Genomic DNA, 14,617 nt, shown 5'->3' on the forward strand with positions numbered 1-14,617 from the left:
AGAAAACCTAATCAAATGTGCAAATATCATGGCACCCATGGCCATAGAACATAAGATTGCAGACAGCTAAGGGAGGAAGTATCCTGGTTGTTCAACGAGGGGCACCTTCGGGAATTCTTAAGCGATCAGACTGATAACTACTTCAGAAATAGAGATTCAAACAGACAGAACGACCAAGAGGAGCTACAACACGTGATCCACATGATTGTTGGGGGGTCGATATTCCTCATGGACCAGTACTAAAACGCACCAAGTTGTTGATCACAAGGTAGAAGCGAACTCGAGACTATGTACCATAAGGAACTTTGTCGTTCAATGACGAAGATGTAGAGGGGATCTTACAACCCCATAACGACGCACTGGTAATATCTTTTCTTATGAATAAGACTCAAGCTAAATGTGTTTTGATTGATCCAGGTAGCTCGGCCAACATCATTCGACCGAGGGTCGTAGAACAGCTCGGCCTACAGGATCAAATAGTGCCCGCAGCCCAAGTACTTAACGGCTTCAACATGGCATGCGAAACCACCAAAGGCAAAATAAATTTGCCTATGAACGTGCCGGGACCATCCAGGAAACGAAGTTCCATGTGATTGAGAGCGACATGAGGTGCAACGCCCTGTTCTGGAGGCCACGAATCCATAACATGAGGGCAGTACCCTCGACCCTTCATCAGGTTATGAAGTTCCCGACATCGGAGGGAGTTAAAACAGTCTACGGGGAGCAACCCTCCGCCAAGGAAATGTTTGTAGTCGACGAAGTGATACCAATATCGACAATTTGGTCAACAAAAGGGTCAGATTCAAAGGGAAACCAGGAGGCTAAATAGAAACCACAGACACCGGCCTTGACCCAATCAGAGAAGCATGGGATTAACCAGGATGATGACTATGGGGTCCCTCGATCTTTCATAGTCCCTGATGATTCTGATGCCACCAAGTCGACAGTCGAAGAGTTGGAACAAATCACATTGACCAAACATAAGCCCGAACGAAAGGTATACCTGGGCACGGGGCTAGCCCCCGAGCTCAGGGGAAAACTTATTCAATTTCTTAAAACTAACATATATTGCTTTGCTTGGTCCCATTTCGATATGACAGGGATTCCACCGGAAAGCACCACTCATAAACTAAGCCTGGATCCGAAGTTCCATCCGGTGAAGCAAAATAGAAGACCCCAGTCCGAGGTCAAACATGCTTTCATCAAAGACGAGGTAACCAAACTTCTTAAAATAAGATCCATTCAGGAAGTAAACTATCCCAAATGGTTAGCGAAGTGAGCTCGACGAACAAAAGAAAAGAGGCTCAGTTACAGCCTTTAAACAGCAGCAAAACTCATAGTAGTCCCAGCAATTGAACTTAAAGTTCCCAGAAAACTTATGTGCTAAGAAACCAGAAGAAAGCCAAGAAGTATTTTTGTCACTTTTCTGAAAAAAGTTAATGTCTTTTTTGTGTGTGTAAAGATGTGTAGAAGTGAGGAAAATAACTCTTCTTTATATAGGAGGAGGAAGGACCTTGGGACATATTTTATTTGACCAAAAGTCTGTCCAAAATCAGAATTTTATCCAATGAACAGTTTGCTTTACCAAATGTGGACAAATTTTTGGAGTATTATACTCCAAAACGGTCTCCGAATAATAGAAACAACCTAACAAAGGCCCTACACTCAAGTACCCCCATTTTCTTTCCCTTTCCTCTTAATCCCTCAAACCATATTTAAAGATATCTAGTCCATAGAGAGAAACTATATTTAATCTAGTTCAAACAACTAGTAATTCGAACAAGATCGGTTAAGAGTCAACTAGTAAGAATCAACAAGATTTAAATATATAACTACCAATACTAAACAACTACTTCAAGCTCAATCAAGTTAATTAGGACTAACACTAAATCCTTAAACACACAAAATGCTAGCTCATACTAAAACATGACAACATAGAAAAAATAACTCGAAACTGCAATCCTATAGCTGATTCAAGAATAACGACAGAACAAAATCAATAAAATTCAACCACATTAACTAACCAATTGTTTCAAAATATTTAAAAGAGCAATTATTATGCTAATCAGAAAGTTAAACTATATATCGAGCCACTAAAAATCACGAACAAGACAAATATTCAATGAGCACTCTAACTACCGCTTCAAACTAGTCGAAGATGCAAAATGAGATAAAATGATTTCAAAGTTTAACCTTTTAACTAAGATTGGTAATCAGTCTTCAACAATTATAGCACGTATTAAATAGTGAAGCAATTAATCATAATGAAACTAAATTAAGCAACAAAATCAGAAGCAATAGCATACACAATACTCGATCAATCATTATTAGAACTTAAACCTACACAAAAAATACAATGAAACACAAGAAAATCATAAAATCGGAGACGATGATAAGGGGATAAGGAATTATACCAAACAAGCGAGTTCGATGCCAAATCGAATGAGGAGCTGCAGGGGACATCAAGAACTGGTTGTCCAATCTTGGGATGCTCATTTCGTTCCGGCAATTGCTGAAATGAATTAATTTCAGCATCATGCTAGAAAGAAATGAGGGTCTTTAGGTCGAGGTAAGCTAGAGCGGAGGAGCAGTGGTAGTAGTGGCGGCAGTGTCGGTGAGGATGGAGGTGCGGCAGTAGTGGTGGCCGGAAAATTTATCGCCAGAGTTTCGGGGTGAAATTGACATCAATAAGTTGTCTTGAGGAGCTCTATATGTTGATGTAGGTATTGTAGCCTGGGCGATCTAAAACTTAACGAATTTGAGAAAAGGGGGACGGCTAGGGTTTTGGTTTTTTCTAGATTTGTGGAGTTTGAGAGGGTTTAGAGAAATTTAGTTTGGAGATTTGAGTAAGGGAGGTTGAGGAGAGTGTATGGTGATAATTTAGGGGTATTTGGAGGTGCTCTGGCGCCGGTGGCGAATTCTGGCGGGCGGCAGCGAGCAGAACAGGTGGAGAGGGAATGAGAGAGAGAAGAGAGGGAGGAGAAAGAAAGAAGGAGAGAAAATAGGGAAAAATGGGGGCCAAATTTCTGATCTTAAGGCCTTATACACATGGAGTAGAGAGTGAGTTAGAGCCCTTAGATCAAAGTGATATGAACAAATGAGATTTAATCTCACCTCACTTATCAAAGTGACATCGTTTTGAGGCGCCTCTCATACCACATACTTCACTTATCAAAACGATGTCGTTTTGAGGCGTCTCTAATACCACATAATCTGGACCGGGTCCTGAGCCGCCGCTTTTGGTCCAAAATGGGCCAATTTTGTCTTTAAAATAGCAAGCTCAGTTCCTTATACCCCCTTATCAACTATTTAAGATAATCTAATTCTAAAAATTAAAAAAATACACACACAATAAAACTAAAAGATATAATCTAAGAGAAAGAAAAAAAAGAGAGCAAAAGTTAGGCATTTACAAGCCCTACATGCAAAAGATAGGGAGAAGCTAAAATTGTAGTAAAAGTTTTGCAATTGGTAATGAATTTCTATTTTTTTTTTTTTTAGCTTTTGTATTACAAAATTTAGATCTCCAAGGAACTTGGTATTTTGTAATGGACAGGCATCAGCTATACATAGCAACAAAATGCATACAACTGAATGCTCTTCTTATTTATGCTTCTTTCCCCTCTTTGTAACATATTGTTAGTTTTCAAGTACATTTGAATTCTTTTCAAGTACATTTGATAAACGCAAATGATGCTGAAATGTGTTTGGGGTAGTGATTCATATGTTGGAAGTGAGTAGTGGCCAATGCACGAAGCTTGCTTACCAAGATAACTCACACAAAGTACTCCTCGCAATAGTTATTAGACGACCCACCCCCAATTTAATCAAATTTTGCTATTGCCTACCGTTATACCGACATACGTGCAATTTTTGAATTTTTTTACTAGAATTTCTAACTTTTCTATTGCTTGTGCTGCGATATAAGGACTTCGTTATACATGATTTTGTTAAGTTTTATATTCGGTTTGGGTGGATAGAGTAGGAACCACAGTAGGGAAAGCTAAAGAAAATTGTATAGCATATTCCCTTTGTTTGGCCAGAAGGCAAAGGAAAAGAGGATGTGTCGTACACTACGTCACTACCATTACAGTACGCATTAGTCTAGAATAAGCAAAACATCCCCAAGCATATATTCAAAATGGTTGGTTAAGCATACATGGAAGGTACTCAATTGCAATGGAGGAGATGGGTCCAGAATAAGCAAAACATCCCCAAGCATAGCTTTATGTGCTGGTTAACTATGCATGGGAGATTGCTGACTAGAGAAAGGCTAGGGGTGTGCATTCGATTTATCGATTCGATTTTGACCTCCGAAAATATCGGCAATTCTGTCAAAATCTGGTTTTGTGTTTTTCTAGGGTTTACCAAGAAAATATCCAGATCATCCCAATCAAATATCAATAAAAAACAGATATCTCATGATTACAAGAATAATCCAAATTTTTTGCACAGTTAATTCACAAAACAGCAGTGCAGTTTTTCAGAAAACCACGTATACATGTAATTCAAAAACGCACATAAACACTATATTCTTGTTTCATGAAAAACTTAGTTATCTAATTAGATGTGAGTGAGCTCTGATACCAATTAATAGATTATTATATGCAGCGGAAGCAATCCCAGTATCAAAATCACATGTAATCTAGACAACTAGCATAAACGGGATTTCACGTGTTACCTCTTGAAGCGTGAAAAAAACTTCTCTATCACGTGAGCCTCCAATTCCACAGCAACTCAATGAAATCTCAACCACCCGCACGATCACGATCTCCGAACGTTCTACGGTCTTCTACTGTGTTACCCAAATAATACCCGGAACTAGCGATTTCGTGTGGGCGAAATTTCTAGGAAAATAGGCTGAAAATTTTTGCCCCCTTTTTTTCATCCCTCTAGGTGGAAAACCTTATGTATTTATAGCACAAGTTTTAAGAGTTAAAACCCTTTCCCAAAACCTGTTGGGTTTTTTTTTCCACCAGAAAAAGGATTCCTTTATTTCCTATTATTTAGGCACAGTAATATTTATATACATACATGCATCTCGAATAATAAATTTCGATGGGAAAAGAATCATTCATGCAAAGTATATTATATAATGCAAGAATTATACAACCCAAAAATAAATAGAACCAACTCAGATGAAGAGTATACTATTATTTTCAGTCAATTGTATATAACCTTTTAATACGAAAATTTAAACACACTACACATATATGCCATGCATCTTGAATAGCAATTTCGATGGGAAAAGAACTACTCATGCATATACATATGTAATGCCAAATTATTCACTCCAATAATTAAAACAGACCTAACTCAGATAGAGAGTATACTGTTAATTTAAGTCAAGTGAACATCATAATTAATAGCTCTAGTTCCATTGATCCAACATGTATACTCAGATGGAGAGTAAGTGCACGATATCAATTATTATTATTTCACCTAGTGAGCTTATAATAAATTTATCCGATATAGAGGAAGACCTAAAGTCAACACGTAAATTTATTACTCACTTGAAATTAATAGTGGAAGACCATAGAAATATATTTCTATCACTACTTAATCATGATTGTAATTTAGTTATAAAATTGATTCAACCCTTTAACTCAGATAGAGAGTTAATATAGGTTATCAATAACTAGTAATTATATCCAGTGAGTTCATAATAAATTTATCCGATATGGAGGAAGACCTAATGTCAACGCGTAAATTTATTATCTCACTATAAATAAAAAATGGAGATCATAGGGGTTAATTCCTATCACCACTTTATCACAACCACGAACTTTCTCTAAGGATTAAGTTTCATAATTAACAAAATACTCAATACCCCATTTAAACAATCTTAAAATGCTAACATTAACGTTTTTCACTGCAAAGCAGTGAGTATTGTTTACTGGGCTGTTTCTGATAAACCTACCAAATTTCAGATCAATCGGAGATCGTTAAAATCATAATCTCCAAAAATTGCGACCAAATTTAGAAAATTACCATTTTAAGCATTTTTAAGAATTTAAAATATGACCTACATTCTTATCATATACCAATTCATGTCAAATAAACATGTGTTATCATGTTCCTGATTAGACATAATGAAATGATAGAAAGAATGACTTTTCGTATGTAAATCATATTTTAATCCACCAAATCTCCAAAAAAACTCATCTAAACGATGCCGAATCGTCAAAATACGATGTGATTCACTGCATAGCAGTGGGTTCTTCTTAACTGATCGTTTCCGATGATCCTACCGAATTTCAGGTCATTCGGAGATCATGAAATTCACGATCGCCAAAAACTTGACCAAATTCGAATAAATTATTTTTGGCGTATTTAGGATTAAATCCATGTGATTTGCATTCTTGCTATATATCATATCAAGTTAAATCATCATGTTTCAGATTTAACACAAATATAACCGGTATATAAAGAATAATTTTTTTCATATTTATAACAAATTCAATTTAATAAACTGCTTGAAAACCCATCTAAACGACCTCAAAATGCCGAAAAATAGCACGATACACTGCATAGCAGTGAGTTTTTCTCACTAGATCGTTTTTGATGAACCTACCAAGTTTCAGGTCAATTGGAGTCCGTCAAATTCATGACCACCAGCCTGTAACCAAACTCGTAGAATAACCGTTTTAAGCAGTTTCATGAATTAAAATAAATATGATATTGATTTCCATTCTCCTATAATTATACTATGAGCTCAAGACATAATTATGTTCTTCCTATTTATAGGATACATAATATCTCCTTTTACAATAAATTATCCTTTTATTAAATACACAAGAACCTAAGATATTATATTTTCTCCCGTTCGGCGAAAAACTTAATATTTCTTCTCATGGGTGGAGTTGGTCTCACTAGTACCCAAAGATAAAACTCTTTTTCTAGTTAAGAACCTCCACCACTAATGTAGATTTATCAAGGATAATTTTCACATGGTACATGAAGCAGATTTTAATGACTCAAATAAATAGACAATTTTGTGGAACCTACTTATTAATCATAATGCTCAATCCATGAATAGACACAATTTCACATGTACAAATTTATTAAGAATTTTTCATGAGTTCAAATAAACAACCACTTTTGCGGTAACTATTTATTACTCACAAAATTCTCAATTTACGAGTGAAGATACATATAGCTTATAAAATTATTTTATGGTAGATTATGGACCACAGCTTAAAAGCCATGCCAATAATATAAAAATCATACAAAATACTGTCATATTTCACTTAATCACAACCTCCAACCAGAGAACAAAATTTATCATCGAAAGTCCAAGACTAGTAATCATTTAGGGTATGAAAACATAAACTAAAATTTGAGAAATTTTTTATGCACAAATATGCCAAACGCTCCAATCATTAGTCATCCAGGATATAAAACAGAGGATTTTATTTTCTTACAAAATAATTATATCATCACACATTATCAATTATACCTTGTAAGACCTAGTTAATAAAATCCTACACCTCTATTATTAAATTTAATATAACAACACGTCTATTTACTAATAGCCAATGTGAAAACCTATTATATCACCAGTATTTAATCATGGAGACCATGGGTAGTCACCCCCACCACCATTGAATTAAAAACAAATTAAAATTATTAAAAAATAATTTTCAAAAAATAGAAAAATATCCAAAACACAGTCCAATAGGCCTCAAAACGCCGAAAAACACCATGATTCACTGCAAAATCAATGAGTTTTTCTCACCACGTCGTTTTTTATAGACCCACCAAATTTCAGCTCAATCGGAGTCCGTCAAGTTTGCTGACCTCCGAAAATACCGGCAATTCTGTCAAAATCAGGTTTTGTGTTTTTCTAGGGTTTACCAAGAAAATATCCAGATCATCCCAATCAAATATCAATAAAAAACAGATATCTCATGATTACAAGAATAATTCAAATTTTTTGCACAGTTAATTCACAAAACAGCAGTGCAGTTTTTCAGAAAACCACGTATACATGTAATTCAAAAACGCACATAAACACTATATTCTTGTTTCATGAAAAACTTAGTTATCTAATTAGATGTGAGTGAGCTCTGATACCAATTGGTAGATTATTATATGCAGCGGAAGCAATCCCAGTATCAAAATCACATGTAATCTAGACAACTAGCATAAACGGGATTTCACGTGTTACCTCTTGAAGCGTGAAAAAAACTTCTCTATCACGTGAGCCTCCAATTCCACAGCAACTCAATGAAATCTCAACCACCCGCACGATCACGATCTCCGAACGTTCCACGGTCTTCTACTGTGTTACCCAAACAATACCCGGAAATAGCGATTTCGTGTGGGCGAAATTTCTAGGAAAATAGGCTGAAAATTTTTGCCCCCTTTTTCTCATCCCTCTAGGCGGAAAACCTTATGTATTTATAACACAAGTTTTAAGGGTTAAAATCCTTTTCCAAAACCTATTGGATTTTCTTTTCCAACATTAAAATCCTATTATTTAGGCACAGTAGGGACCACAAAATTTAATTAACAAAGCTCCAATTATGGAATTAATTTCTAATTTTCGAAATCAATATCTACCATAATTAATTACGAATTATTCCACTAAAAATTCGTAATTGCACTCCTTATTCAATTTCGAAATTCATCCATTAAATCTTATTTAATTCCCTATGTTAAGATTCAGGTACTAATCAATTAAATTAAATTACTGACGATTTAATTTATTGATTATTTCCTTTAGACTTTCGCTTAACTTATTTCATGTGTCGGATGCAAAATCCACCGGCCAGGTTTATACATGAAAACTTATAAGCTTTCATAAAGGTGTATCATCAATCTCTAAACTGAGACATGAATTCCATCAACTAACTATTACTTCGCCAATGTACATTATTATTGTCCAATTTACTATGCATATTGACCCACGAAAGAATCTCGCCTTTTAATAAATCAAAACAATAATAATATACACAACTAATAATAATTATATCAAGATTAAGAGTATAAGTACATTTAATGGCTAGAGAGTTTATTTTATTAAGTCAGTATAAAATACTTATCTCTACTTGGTCCGTTCAATACATACAAAATGTACTAGCACAAGAAGTTGGAATTAAACCATTCCCATAATTAAGATAAATTATATTTAATCTTGCGCTACAATCATTCCTGTTAGTTTGTCCAATTCCATCATTAGACTGTGAACTCAAACTTTATACTTATAAGAACCGATAATTTAATCTTATGTGTATAAGCTAAACTCTATACACTAAATCATCTACTATATAAGCAAATGACACAGACTAATATATGATCTATTTAAAACTTTATTAAAATTGAATGAAAAATTATATCATAATAAATATTATATCTAAATCAAATCCATGATTAATAGTATATATCCCAACATACAGGTTAAATTGAAAAGGAAAGTCAGTATACAAGAGGTACCGGGCAGAAGAGGTAATGGAAGAGAGAGCAAGTGATGGAAGATTTACACTGGTAGGAGCAGGAGACATACATTGTATAGATATATCATACGTTATTCTTACACATGTATATTTAGGATGAGGAGATAGGGCATATTGTAACAGAGAGGAAAACACATTGTATTTTGTTTGGGCAATCAATAATAAATTTTTTTCACCAAAAAAATATCAAAGACTTGGACTTGCACTTGGAGCTTGGGCACGTGCTGGACATGACATTAAAATAAATAAATATTTTTTGCTTTTTAAACAGAAACTGTATTTTATTTGAATTTTAAAATTTTAAAATTTGAGAAACGACTCTTCCAAAAGGTCTGGTTTTTGCGCTATAAATAATAGTGTTTTTACCTACAAAGTGGATTAGAAAAATCTGCAAATGTATTCTTGACGTGTTGTATCCTGAGAAGATTGTTTGTGTTCCAATTTAAATACGCACAATATCTTCTATAAGGAAAGCCGTTCTCACTCCTCAAGCCTGCTTAAATTTTATTTTTTCAAATTTTGATTATTTCTAACACAAAGATCTAAAGGATCAAAAGTCCCATAAACCTAGTAAAAAGTGGTGAATAAACATAATATAAATTCAATAGAACAAAAACGAACTTCAAAGAAGAAATTCCCATTACATTAAAAATTTGCTACCGTCATCATTCTTATGAAAATTTCTTTTGTTTTTCAACAAAATTTAGGAGGAAAGATAACCAAAAACATAAAAGGAAAATCATAGTTTTGTTACTTATTCCTTCAACAATCCTTCTCTAGCAAACAGGTGCTTTCCTAGCTAAAACAAACTTCTTCCAATAATTGGTAACTTCCCTTTGAACTTCAAGTTCAGATTTCTTTCCATTCTTGACCAGCTTCACCTCCTCTAATTTGGCGCTCAGCCTAGCTGGAAGTGTGTCCAGCTCGTGGAGGACCTTGACAATGTCGAGGACGAGACGCTCTGCTAGGGTTCGCGAGAAGTCCTCCCGGATCACCACGCGAAGCACCGTGACGTGTTGGGCGTCAGCGGGCATCGTGTAGGCCGGGACAATCCACCCGAACCTACGGAGCGTCTCGGACACCTCGAACTCATTGTGACGGCTATTGTCCTTGAGGGAAAAGGCCACCAAAGGGACACCTTCATCTTTGGAGACTATGTTGAAACGTCCTGTTTTTTCAAGTCCTTCCCTTAGAACAATGGCATTTTCGCGACAGTTCTCCATTACATTTCGGTATCCCTGTAATTTATCAAAGTTGATTTAATCCGGTTATCTATTTCATATTCATGAGTCACAAGTTTAATTTTGTTTTTCTTTTGCAATATAATGTCACATGAGTCATTTTTGGGGGTTACCTCATAGCCCAAACGGATTAGCTCATAATATTGAGCAATGACTTGACTTGAACCTACATTTACATGTACAAATTTATCATTGAAAAAATAATAATAACTCTAATAACATCGTACCGTACGTAGTCTTTTTATTTAAAAAAAGAATGACAAAGTTTGAAGTATGAGAATATAAAGGTCTAACTTCGATGTGAATAGGGACATCGATGACATGGTTTGAAATAAAGTTTGTAACATACTCAAAGGCTACATTATTATAGATTTCAAGTTTTATTAAAATATTTATATAAAAAAATATTCGAGAAAGGCATAATCAAATAAAAAACTGCCCCTAACTCTTCAAAAATCATATAAAATAGGACAAAGAAAGTACTAATTTACCTTTGGAGAAATTGAGAGTAAAGGTGGGCTGATCAGCTCCAAGATAGTTGATGTGGAAAATGAGTTCTTCAGGCAAATCTTGTTTGGTCCTCCAAATAACCCAACCAATACCAGCATAGACAAGCCCATACTTGTGCCCACTCACATTTATGCTCTTCACTAAGGGAAGCCTAAAGTCCCATTCCAACTCTGGGTACAGGAATGGAGCAATGAATCCACCACTTGCTGCATCCACATGAATTGGTGTGTTCCATCTGCCAAAAAGAAAAGAAAAAATTGTTTATTCTTTTTTGTTGTAAAAATAATTTTCACCTTTTGCATATTCAGTGTAGACAGTCCTTTTTTTTTTTTTTTTTGCCTTTCTAGTGGAGGTCGAGAATTTGGGTTGAAGGTTGACAGTAGTGTGTTCATCCTAGGCTTACCAATAGTACTATGACTATTTTTGTATTATCTTATTCATGATTCTTTACTATTACATGTTGTGTCATTAGTGCATGTTACCTTAATCTATTGTTGTTACTATTGTTTGCTACTTGTTGCCTTATCTCCCTATCAAAATACGAGTTTTTAATAGACTAAAAAGAAAAATATGAGAAAGTATCAATTATTAGAGGGTAGATCTACTTTACCCAGTTTGCTTGTTCTTTTCAATGAGAAGATCATTCAAGAGCTTGACATCTTCAAATTCTCCGTTAAGAGTTGAACCCAAGATTGCAGCAACACAAATAGTGTTCTCATCAACCATCTCTACAGCCTGGACTGGGTCCATTACATAGTACCCTTCCCTTAGCTTCACTTCTTTCAGTTCCACTTCAAAATAATTCGCAAATTTCTCCCAGCACACCTACAAATAGGCACACAAAAATATAACATGTTCTTGAAATGTTTGTGTGCATTCTAGGTGCTGGTCCAGTGCATTTTCCTCGAGTTATATATTTTTTAATTTTTTTTAAAAAAAATAAGAACATATACTTCCTTTTTTTTTTCAATTAATATAGCATAATTTGACTGGGCATAGAATTTAGACAATAAATGAAAATTTTAAAATTTGTGATCTTAAATATGTTATTATATTTGTGTGACTGTAAAACTTTTGAAACGTATGGTCCTAAACAAGCTATACTCCCTACAGTTCCTTTTAATTATCATGTTAGCCTTTTCCAAGCCTTTTAAATAAAGATTAATTAAAATGTAATTTGACTTAATTATTCTTAAATTTCGATTTAATACTACTCTTCATTTCACTACAAAAATCTCTCTCCGCATCTATTAAAGTAAGGGTAAAGGTGAAAAATAATACTACTCTATATTGATTTTTTAAAATAACAAATATTTGAGACTAATTACTTTATAAATTCTGTCATTAAAGATAAAAGAATAAGTTCAAATTAAATATTTGCCATGTATAAAAAGGAGGAATAGGATACCTGAACATTGGCACCAGTGACAATGTTGGGCTTATCATAAGGTTTTCCCTCAGCTTTGCGTTTGTTTTGCCAATTTCTCTTGAATGCAAGCCCTGCTAGCATTATGGCCTCTGATGAACCAACTGTTCCCACTCCAATTGCTGTCTCCTCCTCTTCTAGTGGCGCGTTGAATAAACGTGCTATCATGTTCACGCACCGATTCTGCAATTTATTTATTTTTTCAAATGTCGAGCTTTTTCATAATAATAAAACAAATAAACTAAAGTAATTAGTCCTAATTGTGGTGCTTATACTTTTAATTTCTAAGCCGAGGGTACATTGGAAACAGCCTCTCTATCTTCAGGTCTGTGTACACACTGTCCTCCCCAGACCCCACGGCGTGGGATATTACTGGGTATTATGTTGTTGTTGTTGTTAATTAGTGTCCTAATAAACTATTTCATTGATTATTGGTCATTAGTATTTTTTTTACCCATTTTACTTTTGTGTCATATAATATATACAAAGATAAATGATTTGAAGTTGCATCCATTTTCATTCTTTCATCATCTGTTCAGAGAAGCTATCCTATCTTATCAGGAGTATTAATTTGTTAATGAAAACTGAAGGAGCATAATTCTTTATTTTTTCCTTAGAATATCATTTGGATAGTAAAAGGCAGTAATATTGGATTAATATTCTGAATTCTAATTTGCAAAAGTGTGGTGATTAAATCAGGAACGTGAATCAATAGAATAAAAAAGGGAGGCCCTTGCTTTAGATATTACGAAGTAGTACCAAATATGGATGGCCAAATGATTATTCCAAAAGCAAAGGCCGTCAGTTTTTCCGCGTTTTGGGTCAAACTTATAAAATGCCATCGTAAGTTCTGTTATTGACACTTTGACCCCACTTTTAAACCTTTTTCTTATCAATAACTTCATGATTTGGATACCAGGGAAAGGAAAAGAGAACACAGAAAAGACAAGCAAGGTGATTTTTTTAAATATGTATATATACTACATATTAACACTCTTGGCTATTTCGTGGGTTTATTTTTAACCCCTTTAGCGAAAATCCTGCATGTTTATAAAAAGAAAAACACATACAAATCATATTGTATCGAGATGAGAAGAGAAATTGCCTGAAGCTCAGTGGTAACAGGGTATTCATCCATGTCAACATAGTTCTTGTTAATGGAGTCCATCATAAGCTTATCACACTCTGGCTCCATCCATGTTGTCACAAATGAAGCCAAGTTCAGCCTTGGATTCCCATCTAGCATCAGCTCGTCGTTAATTATTTGGAATGCTGCCTCTTTTGGTATCGAATTCTCCGCCATCTCAAACCTAAAAACACAAATATATTACTTTGTACTAAAAGAGATTAAACATGAAAATTTTAATCTACAATTTTTTGAGCTAAGAAAATTTAAAACAGTCTGAATTAAGCACGTGAAGTAACAACCAGAGAGCTTTACGAAGCGATCGAGCAACAGAGTAACTTGCACATGTTTAGTAACAGAGATAGTCATGTCGGTTGTCCGACATGTTTGTAAAATATTTCTTATATATGTGCATAGACATATATTTTTTTTCTTCTAAAAACCAATATGTATATATACAAAATAGCCTTACACCGTTTGAAAATAATAAATAACGAATATAATTTGAGATACGAATTAAAGTTTTAAAACCACTATAGTTCTAGATCAAGATAAATAATAACAATAGACTGATATTTGGTTGTGCAAAATTCTAAGTATGCAACCACACATATTGTGTAAGTTAGTAAGACGTTATGATATTTACCTTGGAAGGGAAGTTCGAACATAGCGAGAGGCAAAAGTGGAGTGTACGGAAACGTCCGACTCAGAGGAGGTTTTCGAGAGAACCATTTTGGGAAAAATGAACAAGAAAAACTAGAAAGAATTAATGAGGGAAAAATTATGACTTAGTTCTTTGGTAATTGCTTGGAGTGAAAGGGAGAAAGGCATTTGGGTATTTATATAGTAGTCCAAT

General features: G+C 34.5%; 1 protein-coding gene across 1 annotated transcript; it reads right to left on the minus strand.

Moving 5' to 3' along the window:
* Positions 1-10,043: 10,043 nt before the first annotated feature.
* Positions 10,044-14,582, minus strand: LOC109236753 (glutamate decarboxylase 4). Its single transcript, XM_019402969.1, has 7 exons — positions 14,408-14,582; positions 13,741-13,945; positions 12,618-12,818; positions 11,820-12,034; positions 11,191-11,444; positions 10,813-10,865; positions 10,044-10,696 (listed from the first exon to the last, which is right to left on the minus strand). The coding sequence occupies exons 1-7, from the start codon at positions 14,491-14,493 to the stop codon at positions 10,235-10,237; spliced, it is 1,476 nt and encodes a 491-aa protein (XP_019258514.1). The 5' UTR covers positions 14,494-14,582; the 3' UTR covers positions 10,044-10,234.
* Between the last annotated feature and the right edge of the window lie 35 nt (positions 14,583-14,617).

The sequence above is a fragment of the Nicotiana attenuata genome, unplaced genomic scaffold (genome assembly GCF_001879085.1).
Source record: "Nicotiana attenuata strain UT unplaced genomic scaffold, NIATTr2, whole genome shotgun sequence".
Classification (NCBI taxonomy): Eukaryota; Viridiplantae; Streptophyta; class Magnoliopsida; order Solanales; family Solanaceae; genus Nicotiana; species Nicotiana attenuata.

What these genes read in the sequence shown, in the direction of transcription:
- LOC109236753 (XM_019402969.1), bottom strand. Translation starts at nt 14,493, where the DNA reads ATGGTTCTCTCGAAAACCTCCTCTGAGTCGGACGTTTCCGTACACTCC. An exon ending in TCACTGGTGCCAATGTTCAG is followed by an intron (nt 12,035 to 12,617) that starts GTATCCTATTCC and finishes GCCTATTTGTAG; the next exon opens with GTGTGCTGGGAGAAATTTGC. An exon ending in TACTCTCAATTTCTCCAAAG is followed by an intron (nt 10,866 to 11,190) that starts GTAAATTAGTAC and finishes ATGTAAATGTAG; the next exon opens with GTTCAAGTCAAGTCATTGCT.